Source organism: Homalodisca vitripennis, chromosome 4 (assembly GCF_021130785.1).
Source record: "Homalodisca vitripennis isolate AUS2020 chromosome 4, UT_GWSS_2.1, whole genome shotgun sequence".
Lineage (NCBI taxonomy): Eukaryota > Metazoa > Arthropoda > Insecta > Hemiptera > Cicadellidae > Homalodisca > Homalodisca vitripennis.
Window position 1 is genome coordinate 195,365,137 of NC_060210.1, and position 18,222 is coordinate 195,383,358.

At 33.4% G+C, this 18,222-nt stretch overlaps 1 protein-coding gene across 1 annotated transcript in view; it reads left to right on the forward strand.

The window, feature by feature from the left end:
* The window catches only part of LOC124360841 (eukaryotic translation initiation factor 2 subunit 3), a 72,622-nt gene that overhangs the window by 11,372 nt on the left and 43,028 nt on the right, over nt 1-18,222 (forward strand). The window contains 1 exon segment of the mRNA XM_046814791.1: nt 22-132. Coding sequence (XP_046670747.1) covers nt 22-132 — 111 coding nt within the window.

Here is an 18,222-nt window from a genome sequence, read left to right on the forward strand (position 1 = left end):
CTATGATTCATGTTATTTTAGGTACCATCGGACATGTGGCCCATGGGAAGTCTACTGTTGTAAAAGCAGTTTCCGGAGTTCAGACTGTTCGATTCAAGAATGAGTTGGAAAGGAATATTACAATTAAACTTGGTAAGAGGATAACAACATTTATATGATAAACAGTTAAACTACCACATTGTGTGTGTATGCCATTCTGTATTCCAGGTTAGTTGAAAATGTTATTTCTTAGTCATTAGTAGTTATTTCGTGCAAAATGTTACGGCAATTAATCCCCTGAACCCGTCTCAGAATAATTATTGTTAATTGAAATTTTTGGGTTGTTGGTCTAAGATTTTCATTATTATGAGTAATTTCAATTTTTTGATGGATAGTGAGACGTCGAACTTTGAATCTGAGTTAGAGATAGCGCAGTTCAAATCCTGTCTGTGACCTTAGCACTTTTTATCAGTACCATCGACCTTGTACTGTATCAACTCCCCCTTCTGTTTGAGAAATCCTCACGCAGGCTAGCAGGACACGAGGATTAGCTCTCCATTAAACAAATGTATCTTCTTCATAAGACATAATCCATTCGGTAGACGTGAAATGTAACTTGTTCCGTATCTGTTTGTGTCACTATTGGGTTTATAAAGTTTTTCAATATTTAATTGAAATTCAAAGTAAATCACATTTTTCCTACTTTGTAACTTGTCTCGGAGAGATTGGGATTTTTTCACGAAGGGAATTTTACTTGGGGTGTTGAGTGGCAAACTTAATCATTATGATAGCAAATTCATAATGATGAGAAAGTAGACACTTTACTTCAAGAGCTGGTTGTGCTGGTGGCTATTTTGATTGTAGCCCCATAACAATAATGTTAAACCTCGTGCACTTTGTCTACCTTATTTTTTCAATATGTTTATTAAAAAAAAAAACTTGTTTAGTACTTCATCACTTCACTATTAAAAAAGTATACAATTACGAACAAACTAACAATAAAAATATGTAAGTCCTAATTTCACAGTCTTTTTGATAGAAGACTTCAAGGCTCCATTTTTAAATCTAAATCTAAAATGGATCAAGAGATTGGAATATCTTTCAGCGATATCACTCATATCAGGATTGTTTGGGATGCTGTTTAAAAAGGATATGCTCACGGTGTCCCTGTTTCTCAAAACATGGGTAACTGCTAGTATTTAACCCTGGAACTGGCAATCAACATTTTAATGTCGATCTACATCAGTTTGGTAGTGTTAATCGACATTATAATATCGATCTGCTTCAGTTCGGTAGTAGCAATCGACATTATAATGTCGATCTGACACACACGTGTTTTGACCGTTAATATAGCAGATAAATCAACTTACCACCACTATTTCAAACGGATAGAATTGCTGATTTCAAGGGTGAAGTTAGTTTTGCTATTTTGACACAGTGATGTCACAATGACGTCATAAAAATTCCCAGAAAGATCATCTTCATCTAGCCATTTTGAAAATTATTGATATATCATGGGTTTATTATGTTGGTTTATAGCTTTGTATTAGGCTCTCATTTCAATAATGTCCCAAAACTTAGCTGATAAGCCTTCTGGCCTGGCCTTCTGATAAGAACTTGTTGACCTGTCGGACTCGGATAACATAGGCCTTGACAGTGGCACCTAGTTTGTTTCCCTTTATTCTTTCTGCTAAACTTAGCCAATATTTCAACAAATGTTGAAAATTAGAATTTGTTTATTGTAAAATTAATATAATCAATTATATATTTCTTAATAAAAATTTACTTAAGTACGTACTTTTGATTTCTCGAATCTTGTTGCTCTTATGCACTTATGAATGAATGAACGTTTATTGTCCTATTATATCTTACAAGATCTAGCTATGCTGGTAAGATGACATAGTCAGAAATAGTACAGTAATAAATGTTGTCACTGCTACGTAAAACCACATAATATTATCTGATATTAAAAATTAACCCATTCGTGACTGAATAAATTACTATAATTTTTGGACTACAGAACTGGACTCTTTCCATGCTTTCGTGTAAGAACAGGTGCACTTTGCACAACACATACTGTATAACATGCTATGAATATTATAAATTAACCTTAGTTATTCCTTGTTATTGTATGAACACAAAATGTTAGTTTTTTTAAATATACATATAATTACACTATTTACAAATTTTTATTATACTTCTTTAGAGGTTGGTTCGGTTGTGAAACACCTCAAAACATGTTTCCAGATTAAGTGGAACATGACACTTTTTACATTGGTACACTGTTTCACTTCTTTTCCCCTGTAAGGCACAAACTTTACATTTTCTTGAGGGCCTGGCTTTGGTGGTTGGAGGTATCTTTTCAATAAAATGCCCCCAAAACTTTCCTTGAAGGCGCAGTGGTGATTCTCCACAAGCGGGAGGCCTAGCAAAGGGTTACCTGAGCCCAAAAGGTTTTGTCACAGAAGTGATTGAACACATCTGATTCAGTGCAGTTTTCTTTTAACTGCCTCAAAATGATAGGATTTATTCCATGATTTCCGGTAAAACGCATTGTACTAATAGTATTTGGTTCAACACTCCACTCAAAATCACAAGGCCTAGCCGGTGGGTTATTGTCACTTTCATTATCACTGCTGTCATCGCTTGTACCATCAGACATTTCATTATTTTCATGTATCATGTCATCTTGTTCACTGTCACTTTCCTCATCACCACTTTCATCCAAAACATTAGCAACGTAAGCCGCAAAATCATCTGAATTTACGAACATATCATTCCGGTCGCGAGACGCCATCTTGACTGTTTACAAACGAAAGAAAGCTGTTTTGCCAAGATGATTTTAAGCAATATCAGATGATTTTCAGCAACAAAGAAGAAGAAAACATAGACTAGAATATTGAGAACAAAATATGCAGCAAATGTGAATGCCTATGCGATCTATCGGCAACATATTCAACTACGTCGATGTCGTGTCTAGCGTCTTTAGTCATTGGGCCGCGCGAAGTGAAAGACGGAAACTGCCCGTCGAATGTCTTGAATGGGTTAGACACTATTACTAAGATGCACATAAAGGCTGTGCGAAGATGTCAGACATCAATATGCTAAACAATGAAAGTTGTCAAACCTTATCATTGCAAATAATATTGTTAAATAAAAAAAGAAATTCATCAAACAATTCTCTTTTCCTTGTCTCTCATCGTTAGTAGTAATAATATTATTATCAATTTAACAATAACACTATTACAATTTTCAGATCTGAATAAAATAACTACAAAATAAGTAACAATATTAACATTTATTATGTCTAATATTTATTTTTTTAAACATTACTGAGTCAGACATAGTTAAAGTGTAGCACACCAATGTAATAAAAATCATTTATTAAAACAATTAAGAAATATAACAATAAAATTAGTAACAATATAACAAATTAAAAATAACAAAATGGAAACTAACCATTGATTTTCTTATTATATTAAATTAAATTTCTGAAGAAAAAACATAGGATCTAAATAAATAAAATATGTCATTTAGAAATACAGAAATCTTGTAACAGGCCTTTTTGACTAACATATTTTATTCTATCCAAGAACCTATGTCAAGAACTTATTTTATTCAACCTATATCATTTGTTTGAGATCGTTATGCAATTTCTTGTAAAGTGTAATGCCCATAAAATAAACACTTTTTCAAATATTGCTGTGGTATGTATGGGATATATTAACAAATTAGTATTTCTGGTATTGTGGTGATGAGAAATTTTTGCTTTAGAAAACCAGTTCAAATTTTAATGAACTTGACTCAGTACTTCATACATGTACACACAAGGGACAGTAAGGATCTTCTGTTTCTAAAATTTTTCTTGACAAAACTTCTGAAAATGTCATTGTTCTTATATATATTTTTTTTCTGCTACTTCTACAAAGCCTCACAATGTAATTCCATACGTCTTAATTACTTGAGTAAAAAAAGCCATAGTATAGGGTCATTTTTGTTTTTAAACTTGTGATGTGTGTAACACAGCTCATATTGAAACAAATAGTGTTGAGTTTTTTACATAAACTTTGTATTTGTCCTGTCCATGTCATGTGTTCAACAAAACAATCTCCTGATAGTATTACATCTTTGCAGCTATTTATTTGTTCATAATCTATGGTAACTAAAAATGTCTTCTCTTTGCTGTCTGTTCTTAAAGTGAACAATATTTGTTTTTGTAACATTTAGAACCATTCCATTAACTTTAAACCACACTCCTAATTTAACTACAGTTTGTTCTATTAATAATTTCATCACGTGTAAGTTTTTCTCCTTGATTATGTCTGTGGTGTCGTCAGCAAATGGAACTAATTTCGTGTTTATGTCACTTGGTAGGTCATTTGTATACAATGTAAATAGTGATGGTCCTAAAATTGATCCTTGCGGAACTCTAGACACTACATTTTCATACTCTGAATTATAGTTTTTTATGGTCTGATGTGCTAAAGTTGGTTTTTTGTTTTCTCTCTGTAATATATGATTTAAACCAATTTAAATATGTGCCCTCCACTCCATATAATTCCAGTTTTTCATTAAGATTGCATGATCTACACAATCAAATTCCTTTAATGAATTATGGCACACAGCCACTGAAGACCTTAATCAATCCAAAGCATTGTAAATTTCATCTGCAAGGTTGGTTAGTGCAGTGTCAGTAGAATAATTTTTTTCTAAAGCCATGTTGAGATTCAGTAATTAAACTATTTTTTTTCTAGGTATTCATACAATTGATGGTTTACAACTTTCTTATATAGCCTCATATATTCTTACAAGCCTACATTTGCAGAATATCAGATAATGATTTTTATTTATTTATTTTGGAGTTCACATAATTCTTTAAATTTTGTTATATTTAGGAAAAAATTATATATTTTACTATAGTAACAAATTTTGGTATGTCCCACTACTTTTCAAAAATAAGAAATTGGTTGTTTATTTATTGTTTTGTAGTGCATACCATTCTCTAAATGTTAGTATTTTGGAAACACTTAGTGTAAGAATTATATATTTTTTGTAAACATTTTTCAAAAATTTTATTCTTAGCAACAAATTTAGCCTTTCTTGTACTATTTGTGGTTTTATGATGTTTTGATTTTTCTTCAAGAGAATGTGGATACCATTATATATTTTATGAAACAAGATAGAATGTAGAATAAATTGCCTATTTTAGATTTAAATATTTATTATATTATCTCAGTTTACCAGGTGGAATCACACCACTTAAAAAAGGGTAAAAAGCTTTTAGTGTAGTTGTGTTTTTTATGGTTTATGCATAATGTTCTATGCTATAATTATCTCCACATTCTCCTGAAAAAAATGTAGTATACAGATTGGACTATAACGAAAATGAAGTTTTTACAACATTTTTAAAGTAGGGTACAAAACACTAAAAAATGGTGTACCGTCTGAGGAAAAATTACCACCAATTCCAGGGTTAATAATTGATTGGGGATTAATTGCGTTTTTTTGTATATAATAAAAAAAAAAATCTAAAAGCTGTGTGTCAATAAAGCTTCTCAGCAGTAATAACTTGCAAATTCCAAATCCACAAGACAGTGTGAGCTTACATCTTCCAGTGGAGACCGATGTACACATAGGCAAGCTTATTTTTCAAGTTGAGAAAGTTTTAAGTGAGGAGATCATTTGGGTGGGAACCACACTACTTGCTGTTATATTATAGTACATATTCGAAACCGTGCCCCAGGTTTCGTAACAGTCGTGTGTATGTGTAAACTCTTTTATTGTTTCATTCTAATAAATAAGGTACAGTTGAATATGTCTTATGTAAAATAAAGAAAACCAATAATAATTAAATATGATTCTTTAGTTATTTGGCGAATTGAATTCTCACCATAACTTCACCATCTTGTTGGGTTGATCTCAAACGAACAAAACCATGTAAGCGACGTAGAAATTTCAAAGTAAACTACAATAGTGTATTTTTTTTTAAATAGCTGAGCACCAAATAAATAATTATGTAACTATTTTACACTATGTGAACTAACAAAATTAGATTTTAAGAATTTGTATATGACTTCTGGAAATTATATGGAGGATATAAGGATACAAAAAGCTGTGTTTTAGTATGTGAATAGTTTGGATAATTAATACACATTGTTGATAACTCAGACTCAAAGCTATAAATAAGTTGAAACTGAAATATATAAATTTCCTGGATGAATTTTGTGTGTATATTTACACAACTCTTCCACAAATACCTTTTTAGCACTGATTTGTCAATACTTCACAGCACATATATTTTCAATAAAAAAATTGCACTCAGTTTATAACTAAGAGTAAAAAACCCAGAAATGAATTAATTTTTAAGGCTTTGATAGTGAATGGACAACAGGGTTGTGGAGAATCACCACTGTTGTAATATTACAAAAATGTATATTTCTACATTTTGAGGATTGAAATCTATCCTCTTTCTCAGTCAAAAACTTGTAAGACAAAGTTAAAGATGCATAAAAATTAATTTTTATATATAATAAAATATATAAACGTGGTTTTTTTAAATTTTTGTGACCCGTAACGATGGCAAGGTTCACAATCCTATTATCCTTTCAAATTATCCATCGGAAATAACAAACTATAAAGAATGCTCAGATACTGTTCATTTGAAAGGAAATCCATTTAAAATTGTGATAGATTGTTTCTAGAAAGATTTATTTTGTTGAGTCAATATTTCAAGACTTTTCTCTTTTATTTTTTAAAATTCCATTATTTTACTTGTCAATAAGAAATTCCTTTTTTAAGTACAGCATGGGACAGCATATTTAATAAAAAAACGTGGTTGTGAGATAAAAATTTGAAAAAGCGTTGTCTTACTGTGCCTTTCTTATCGTAGGGTCAACATGTATGTGTCTATACTTTATTATTAAATGAGGTTTCTCACATATTTATAATTTCACTAAATTTTATAGATACCTTTCAATTTTTGTAGACAAAGTAACCTGAAAAAGTAGATTGACGTAAAAGTTTGTCTGCTAATTTAAAGTATTAAGCCTCAACTAGTTTTTATTTGAAAAAAAAAATTTTCCACAGTTTATGATTTTGCTTTGTTCCAAATTTGTACAGAAATGTTCAAACTTACATATTGATTTGTTTTCAACGTTTCTTCTGTTGTGTTCGTGTTCTTTACTTATACATTTTGTGATCTACTGTGTCATCTAAGTATTCTTTATTACAGGAATAATTTCGTTGTTACAACATAATTTTTTAGTTCTCTTTAATTATTAGTTAGATTTTAATGAAACCGTGCGTGTTTTGTGTTGTAAATACAATTCACTTGTTATGCTTTCTCCACACTACATTGACATTTCGCCAATAATTCTGATACAGTAGATTTTGATATGTACAATTTTCTCTCTATCTCATTTACTGATACATGGATCAGAAAATTCTACTATTTCTGTTGCAATAGTTATAAGACTCTGGGGGATTTCAATCTGGTTAAGAGCGATTCTATTTTTACAATTTATTTGTTGGGTAAAACAAAGAGTGGTTAGATTGTTACCTTACTGTCTGTTTGTTATTTCAATTAACTATTTTCTTATTGATATCCCTGGTTTTTACTACACACATACATCTAAGTAGGAACTCGCTTGAACATCTATCTTCATTTTTAGGTAAATAAAGAGAGAAGTGCTATTAATGATTGTGAGTGATGTAACGTCACGTTATCTGTAAATACAAAGGCAAATATCCACAATTAATTATCTTATTCTTTTTATTCATTAATCGTTGATAATATACTGTAAATATCTATTTTCTTGATTACGGTATCGTTTTAAGATTTCCTGTTAACAGCTTAGCGAAAAATTGCTAAGACAAGTAATTAAAATCTTTGAAATATTTCACCTCATACTATCGAAAGTCACCTTCAGTGAACAAATATTAAACCAAAACATGGTAATAGTATCTGTTATTTACAGGGTTATCTTTGTATTAGTATAATAAATAGTCAACAAAAACCCTTTTTAAAATTATTTCATTGCCATACACTTATTTCGGTATTCAACCATCATCAGTATTCATTAACCTCTAAGTAAATAATAAACAACTAAATATCAACGTGTGGACCATTTAAATGGATGTTAAATTTATATTACACAGTTGTAAGTTTGATCAATATTGTGTATTTGATATTTTAATGTTAACAAAAATTGGGTTTCTCTTATTTTTTAAATTTGCTATGTAAAATGTTATGAGGGTCTTTATTATAATTTATATAGATATGTAATTCTTCTATTGTGTTTACTTTTTCTCCTTTCCTTTCGATATTTAGGATATCCGTGTTCTTTTCGATATTTGTGTAGTTATGGTCAGTTGCTAATAAATGTTCAGTGAAATTTGATTTTACTGTAGACATGTTGTTTGTTTTCAAAGCTTGTATATGTACTTTAAACCTTTAATTACAATTTCTGCCAGTTTGTCCAATATAATAGCTTTTTTTTACTACAGTTAATTAAGTATTAGATTTAGCATGTGTTTAAGGACTAGAGAGCCTTGTTTTAATATTTTACTAGGGTCCTTATACTTTTGATAGATCTATATATATATATATATATATATATATATATATAGACATATAGATATGACAACTGTGTGTGTGTGTGTGTGTTGTTTAATTTACATAAAATAACTCATGAACTTAATTCAAGCGCTCTAACCCTCATCCTGAAGGATTCATGACCCTCAATACTTCTTATATCAACAATAATTGAATACAGACAATGTAAAATGTCAACATAATTATACTTTATTATAATATGTAAACAAAATTGTTTAATTTGCATAAAATAACTCATGAACTTAATTCAAGCGCTCTAACCCCCGTCCCGAAGAATTCGTGACCCTCAATACTTCTTATATCAACAATGATTGAATACAGACAATGTAAAATGTCAACATAATTATACTTTATTATAATATGTAAACAAAATTGTTTAATTTACATAAAATATTTCATGAACTTAATTCAAGCGCTAAGATACTGTCTGACTCACACAAATTCGCAAGCTCCACCGCCCGTAATCCCCAGTAAGCAAGTCTCTGACCCTCATACTGAAGGATGCAGGACCCTCAATACTTCTAATATTGTCAGGGAGATCATTCCAAAGGCAGTAAGCCCGGACAAAAATACAACATCTTAAAAATTGTTGATCTGTGAATTGGAACTGATAGTTAAGTGGCTCCTCTTCTTGTAGGTTGTTCACTAATATCAGAGATAAAATTGAAGTAAGCGGACAGATAAATAGGAGTTTTAGTTTTGATAATTGAATATAGAATGTAAAGAATTTGAAATTCTCGTAGGGTTTCAAGAGTAATAACTGCTGAAAACATTGTGAAACGTGGTTGCTCATGATGTTTAAGATTAAAAATATGTCTAATATAGTAATTCTGATCACACTGCAGTCTGTTCGATTGCTTAACAATCAAATCACTGGTCATGACATCGCAGTAGTTAAACTGTGGAAATATACATGTCTTAACCAGCATCGCCTGAGTATTGAATGGCAAATACAAGGCAAACTTCTTTAAACTATGGATGCCAGGAAAAACTTTGCTACATATTATTGTAACATGGTTAGGCCATTTTAAGATTGTATTCAGTCTGAGATTCCTCAGTTAGTTTTGGTTATTTAGTTTACGACTGTTACGTTTAGTTTCTGTGCGGTATCAAGATTAGTACAGTTAATCAGTCTCGAGTTATGTATAATCATTGTTGTGTCTTCTTTTTATTCAATTTCAGACTATATAGTTTAACCCAAAAGTTAATCGCTACTATATCCGATGACTAGTAACACAGAAGTGTCAAGCTTGTCAAGGAAACAGTGAACATGAATATTTGAATATCTTACGGTTGAAGTAATACCCCATGTATGTAAAGTGAGAATAGAAGGGGTCTAAGAACAGAACCTTGTGGATCTCCCCTCGTAACAGTTTTCCAGTCATAAATTTTATCCCCTTCCTTCATACATTGCCGACGTTTAGTGAGGTTACCAGTTAACACAACCACCGGGAAAACCATAATCCCGATCAAGAACCCCCCCCCCACGAAGAGAGTTTTAATTTGATCAGGAGAACGGGGTGGAATACGCAATCAAAGGCTTTGGAAAAGTAAAGAATTATTAAAATGGACACTAGCCTCTTACCCATTGCCAATTGGATATCATCAGTGATTTTCAATAAAGCTGTTGTGGTACTGTGATATTAGATATGGAATTCTGATTGGAAGTTTGTTCAAAATATTATAGTTATTGAGGTAAGAAGTGGAACTGCTGAAATCGTAGACTGGTAGGCCTTATGGTATGCTGGTGCGCAAAAGGCCCTTCAGGCTTAAGTGCATGACAATTAGAAGAAGAAGAAGAGGTAAGAAGAAACCTGTTGGTGAACTACTCTTTCAATTTAGAGACATGATAAAATACTTATTGGGCATAGTTCAGAAAGTGTTTGAGAGTTACTTGGAAATTTAGAAGGTTGTACAGTTAAGAGTTAGAAGTTTTCTTCAATGGGCAAATTAGAGCATATTTCAAAACATCGGGGAATACAGAAGAATTGAATGAGGAATTGGAAATTCCTACTATAATAGGCAGTGTGATTGGCAACATATCAGAAAGAGTAGAGATATATTATCAACCACGACTGCATTGCTGGTCATCCTCGAAAAAGCATCCAGTACGTTGGACTCACTCACAGTTATGAACAAGAACCTGCCGCCCAACGCTTTCCAAGGAGCAACCCTCAGCTCAGCTGCAAATTGATATACTGAAATGTTTACAAAATAATCATTAATGATATTAAGATCAGAGGAAATAAGGGTGTTGACATTTGATTTCTGAATGCCCCTCCCTAGATGTGTCAGATAAAGTAGGAAAGTGAGATGACATATGCAGCGAATCCACCGCTACGATTGTGCGACATTTGATTTCTGAATGCCCCTCCCTAGATGTGTCAGATAAAGTAGGAAAGTGAGATGACATATGCAGCGAATCCACCGCTACGATTGTGCGACATTTGATTTCTGAATGCCCCTCCCTAGATGTGTCAGATAAAGTAGGAAAGTGAGATGACATATGCAGCGAATCCACCGCTACGATTGTGCGACATTTGATTTCTGAATGCCCCTCCCTAGATGTGTCAGATAAAGTAGGAAAGTGAGATGACATATGCAGCGAATCCACCGCTACGATTGTGCGACATTTGATTTCTGAATGCCCCTCCCTAGATGTGTCAGATAAAGTAGGAAAGTGAGATGACATATGCAGCGAATCCACCGCTACGATTGTGCGACATTTGATTTCTGAATGCCCCTCCCTAGATGTGTCAGATGAAGTAGGAAAGTGAGATGACATATGCAGCGAATCCACCGCTACGATTGTGCGACATTTGATTTCTGAATGCCCCTCCCTAGATGTGTCAGATAAAGTAGGAAAGTGAGATGACATATGCAGCGAATCCACCGCTACGATTGTGCAGACGGTCATCCTGAAAAGGATATAACCAGTTAGGTTGACACCGTTGTTGCTAGTAACAGGCTTTAGCCATCTCTCAGGAATTAAGATGATGTCAATATAGGAAGGGAATTAAATATTGAACGAAATTCATCAATATAGCAATGAACTGACTGAATTAACATGTGCTGTCTTAAGAACCTTACTATAGGGACGGAGATATCGGCAGAGAAGTGCGGGTAGGGAGTGCGGACATGCGCATTGGTCCAGGCTGGGCAGTCAGATTCCCGCACAGCGGCGAGCAGAGGCGAGACATATTTCACAGTAATAATTAGGACACAATATTTCACATAAACGAACTAATAAATGTAATACTTTACAAAACTACTGTTAACGAAAAGTGATAAATTGTGACTACGAGGGTATAAATCGTATCATGGATGATGTTTTTTATTTTTAGAGGTTTTAAAAAATATGTTTATATAAATGTTTTAGGTTATAAAATGTACAAAAAGTCATATAATTTAAATTGCATATTGTAAATAATGTTTAGAAAAATATGAAAAAGTTTAATATTACTTATGTAAAATTATTGACATATTGTTAGGAAGAAAAAAACTAGGTTAGATTTAAATAAAAAGCTTTGTAACGAAAGCTTAATTAAGTTAGTATGTTTATAATATAAATTGATAAAACTAAAAAGGGAACGTTACAACCAGATTTAAAATTAGCAATGAATAATATAGTGGTGATGCCTGTGCCCTTCAGCTTGTTGTTGTTGTATATAGTCCACCAGTCTTGGTAACTGACCAGGCGGACGATAATAGGACGGTGCCTCTTCTTGCCCTCGGGCTTGGACTGATTGGGTGTGACCTGCAAATAACGGATGTTTATACATCTGTTACTTGCAGGACCATGCCAAGCTTTTATCAGCAGAGATCCACCACAGTGTGATCCGTGTCTTCTCATCCACTCCGAAGATAGATCTCTTGGCATCGCTGATATTGTGCAAGGTCGTCACAGCGTACCTGTAGTTTTCCATCTAATTCCTCCCATCTTCCTGGTCATTGTGCCCACCTACTCACGCAGCTTACCCACTTCATCGTTAACGGACAGCAGCGTCGCCCGTACTGCCTCTTCAATCACACTCTTCAACTCGTGAGTGATATGGGACACAAGCTGGTCGAAAACGTCACCTGAAAAAAGATGTTTACTGACAGTCGCATCGACTTTGGCAGCCTTGTTAGTCCAGTCATTGTTGTTTTGGAGTAGCCTGGGTCGGACTAAGGAGTATGCTAACTTCTTATCAGTTCCACCAGATAACAAGACAGTTTCACCTTTAGACCCAGACCTCAACCGTGGTGGTGACTGGAACATGAAATAAATATGTCAAAAAAGTGATTTTATTTTCACATGTCTTATTAGATCGGTACAAAAGTCTCAGCAAAAATATGACCTTACATTCTTCGTACATCAGTATCACTTTCAATGAAATTGTAATAAAATTCCCAGTGTAAGACCAAGAAAATACAGAGCCAAAGTGCACAAGCGTCTACTAGCTGTTAGTCATCTCTCTCCCCGAGAAGCTGTTGCTGTCACATTGTATCTAGTGGTCTGTTACCCAGTATTTTGTGTATGTAGTGTTATTACTTATATACCTGTTCCTCTCCAAAAAAATGGAGTAATTGAGCTGTTGATATATTGTACTCTATTCTATTCAGTGCAACTGTATATGCTACAATTATGTACATTTTACATATAAAGTACGTACTGTTACCACATTTTTTTAAGTAGTTTATTCCCTTTTATAAATCAGTGTTTTGTTTTATTGTGAACGTATTTCAGTTATATATGTTTCAAAATAAGTATATCAAGAATGAATTTTTCTTTAATGTAATAATTCAAGATCATAGGTAAACCATTTTTTTCTATTACCTTTGTATTTGCTCAACCAGCGTGATCATGGTCTCAGTTTAATTCTAGCTATTTTGTATGTATTCTCCAGCAGTTATGCACATTGTTATCGGTTTATTATATTGGTACTTTCACTAGATTCTCCTGAAACCCATACCTTGTGGAGGCAGAAATCTGAAGATCATTTAAAAAACTAGTAATTTTCCTTATTGCATGTTTACGTGCTGTTTGTCACTATTTTACTGTCAACCAAGAAACACGAAAGAAAAGATGTGTGTTTGTAATGTACACAATTGAACTTAAATAGAATTGACCAAACAATAACATTGGCCTACAAGTTAAATAACTACACCACTGATGGCTTTATGAGTGAAGTTGTTTAGTTTCAGTTGGAATATTAACTTTTTGTTGTTTTACTACCCGACCGTATATAATTAGTTTATATAACTTGTACTTAAATAATGAAGATGTCCAAATGGCCACTTTTCCCGTTGCAGACTCGAGAGGGAAGAGACAAAGCGACGCAGCTGCGCTAGAAGGCAGAGTCATGAAATCCACTAAAAGAAAGGCCAGAAGCTGCGAAGGGAGTGCACCCAAGAAAAAGCGGGCACGGAAAGAACCGGAGGCCGGAGAACAGGTTTATGAGGTTGAACATGTATTGGATCATAAAGTAGATAAGAAAGAACATTTATATTTAGTTAAATGGAAAGACTGGTCACACGATTCCAATACGTGGGAGCCTTCTGCCCACCTAGAAGGTTGCCTTGATTCGTTGTTTTCTTTTTTAGAAGGTATGACAAACAAAATTGACTACAGTGAACAAACATTTTTAAATCTTAAACAACAGCTTTATAAATTTGACAAGAAAGACTTACATGGAGCTTTGCAAAAGTATGTGAACCCTAAGGGAATTACCATTCCACCACCTGATTTAGATAAAATAAACAAGAGAATAAAAATTGTTTCTAGGTGGCCATCGGAATCTAGAGACCCTAATGTGATTGAAATACTGAGAAAAGACGTCTTGGTAGCGCACTTGCACGATAAAAGGCAAATGCAGTTAGATGCACTGAAAGAATGGGAGGACGAAATGAACTCTATTATCGGCAGCAGCAAGTCTTCACCGATATCGGTCGTCAACAATGTAGATCTAGAAGGGCCTCCGGAACACTTCATATACATTAATGACTACTTGCCTGGTGAAAGAGTGAATATCCCGGAGGATCCTCCGTTTGGATGTGACTGTAAACCGATGTGTTCTAGATTCAAGAAAAAGTGTTGTTCAATTGCCACTGGAAGTGCTTTCGCCTACGACAACAACGGCAGGGTGAAAGTGCCTCATGGGACACCCATCTACGAGTGCAACAAGAGGTGTAAGTGTGGTGTCGAGTGCGTCAACAGAGTCGTGCAGAAAGGAAGGATGGTGAAACTCTGTATTTTCCGAACGAGTACAGGTTGTGGCTGGGGTGTCAAAGCGTTAGAAACCATCCCAAAGGGCACTTTCGTGTCCGAGTACGTCGGAGAAGTGATAACGTTTGATGAAGCAGAAAGGAGAGGAAAGAAGTATGACAAAGAAGGACAAACTTATTTATTTGACCTGGACTTTAACGATACAAATGCTTATCCCTTCACCGTTGACGCTGCCATTTATGGGAATGTCAGCCATTTTGTAAACCATTCTTGTCATCCCAACATGACTGTTTATGCTGTCTGGGCCGACTGTTTGGACCCGAACCTCCCCAAACTTGCCTTGTTCGCAAATAGAGAAATTAAACAGGGCGAAGAGATTTCATTTGATTATTTAAATCAATCTAAAACGAAGAAAGGACAAACAAACAAAGAAGAAACAAACAACATAAATAAAAATGGTGTGAAAACATCTTCAAGCTATTCCAATATGGTTTGTAAGTGTGGCAGCAAGAACTGTAGGAAATTCTATTTGTAGGTAGAAAACACTATAATCAGACATTTGTATAAAGCCAACTGTCAAGTTTATAATTTGTTATAATGTGTAGCTATTTGTTATGTTAGTTTATTGATTCGCTCTATTCACTAATATTGTTTCAAATTAAAAGATTTGTAAAATTCTTATATGAAGATTTACTTGAGTGAAAGGTTTAATTATTTTATGTTAATACTTAAAATACTATGTATTTTTGGTATTTTTTAAAACTATGATGTACTGATTAAAACTTTAGGAGTTTATAAGTACAACAACTTTTATGTGCTGACTTAGTTTCCAAGCTATTAATGTATTAATTAACTTCAATTAAAATCATTATTTTCAATTTTTAGCAGGTGCAACCTAAACTATGCTAGTCTATGTGTCAATGAGCTTAATTTATTGGTTTTTTTAAATACAACATTTTACACAACACTAATTGTTTTAACTTTGAAAAGATTAGGTGTGATCATAAAGCATGAGCTTTGATTTCTTCCCTTGATAATTTTAATTTCCCTTTTTGGACCATTCCTTAATTAATTAGACATCCACAACAACCAAGTTATGTAAGACTGCACATTTTTTATTTAATTTTGTACTGTTCACATACATTTATCACTATATAGAGATCTAATGGATATTTATAAATTTTCTACAAATGTTTTAGACTAATTAAAAACCATAAAATTGTATAAATACACAAACATTGAATCATACACACTGTCACATTGAAACATGAAGTCTCTATTTCACATATTTATTTATTTTTTCACAATCAGAGGCTCAAAACATACTTGAAATCCTGATATACATAAGTTTTATACAAGTTGAATTTCAAGTATTTAAAAAATGTAATTAATATACATTTTGTGTTGTCTCAAAAAGAGGTTTAAAGTAATTTTTATAAAATCCTTACTATATGGCAAACGAATATATATTTCTGTGTAATACAATTGTTCAGATCCACGGAAGCAGAAAATATCCTCTAATAAGTGTAGTGATGAATAGTTTAAATTTGTAGTTTCACAAAACGTATGGTAGAGTGTGCAGAACGTTCTGCGGACACACTTGTATTGTGGTATATTGTGTAGTTCACAAAAAGTACGATAGTGTGCGCAGAACGTTCTGCGGACACTTGTATTGTGGTATATTTGTGTAGTTCACAAAAATTACGATAGTGTGCGCAGAACGTTCTGCGGACACTTGTATTGTGGTATATTTGTGTAGTTCACAAAAAGTAACGATAGTGTGCACAGAACGTTTCTGCGGACACTTGTAATTGTGGTATATTTGTGTAGTTCACAAAAAGTACGATAGTGTGCGCAGAACGTTCTGCGGACACTTGTATTGTGGTATATTTGTGTAGTTCACAAAAAATTACGATAGTGTGCGCAGAACGTTCTGCGGACACTTGTATTGTGGTATATTTGTGTAGTTCACAAAAAGTACGATAGTGTGCACAGAACGTTCTGTGGACACTTGTATTGTGGTATAATTGTGTAGTTCACAAAAAGTACGATAGTGTGCGCAGAACGTTCTACGGGCACTTGTATTGTGGTATATTTGTGTAGTTCACAAAAGTACGATAGTGGTGCACAGAACGTTCTGCGGACACTTGTATTGTGGTATAATTGTGTAGGTTCACAAAAAGTACGATAGTGTGCGCAGAACGTTCTGCGGACACTTGTATTGTGGTATATTTGTGTAGTTCACAAAAAGTTACGATAGTGTGCGCAGAACGTTCTGTGGACACTTGTATTGTGGTATATTTGTGTAGTTCACAAAAAGTTTTACGATAGTGTGCACAGAACGTTCTGTGGACACTTGTATTGTGGTATATTTGTGTAGTTCACAAAAAGTACGATAATGTGTGCGCAGAACGTTCTAACGTGGACACTTGTATTGTGGTATATTTGTGTAGTTCACAAAAAGTACGATAATGTGTGCGCAGAACGTTCTGCGGACACTTGTATTGTGGTATATTTGTGTAGTTCACAAAAAGTACGATAGTGTGCGCAGAACGTTCACACATATTTAGTTCACAAAAAGTACGATAGTGTGCGCAGAAAACTTGTATTGTGGTATATTTGTGTATCACAAAAAGTACGATAATGTGTGAACGTTCTGTGGACACTTATGTTGTGGTATATTTGTGTAGTTTTCACAAAAAGTATGATAGTGTGCGCAAAACGTGGTGGTATATTCTGTGATAGCCTTATTGAGCATCCCTGAGCACGGATAAATCCTGTTAGAGACTAGGTGACTTAAGGAAGTATCCGTGCTCTTAATTTTTTTTCCTTAAAATCAGTTTTTGCTACACCTTTTGTACTTTTTTCTGAAATTAAGACTTACTTCAACAGTAGTTTGTTTTACAAATAGTTTCTTACAACAGAACAAGAAATTACAAAACAATGTTTTAATTTTTTTAATAATTAAGAGCTAGCCATAAGTTTGTACAGTTCCTGTTTCGCATGGGAGGGGTAAATAACTGAGGACACGTTAAAAAATTAATATTTAAGGAACAGCCATATTTCTAAAATGCTGAACTTTGAGAAGTATTCCACATTTAGTATTAAAAGATTTATCTTGGTGAAATTAATCATTTTACTTTTTTTTAAACCTTATTTGCGTGGAAACACCTTTATGCAATCGTAAGTGAAATTAAAACCAAAATTTGTTTACAATGAATTGTGGCATGGGAATCTTGAAATCTAGAACCACTGTTATCATTCATGAACTTAGTGCATACGTGATAGAGAGAACTGTGTTGTAGTCCTAACTTTGCTTTTAATGAAGACATATTTTCATTTCATTGCTCTGTATCAGTATTTTTAAGTATTAACAATAATAACCGTACATTTCGTGTTCATAGTTTACATCTTGTACATT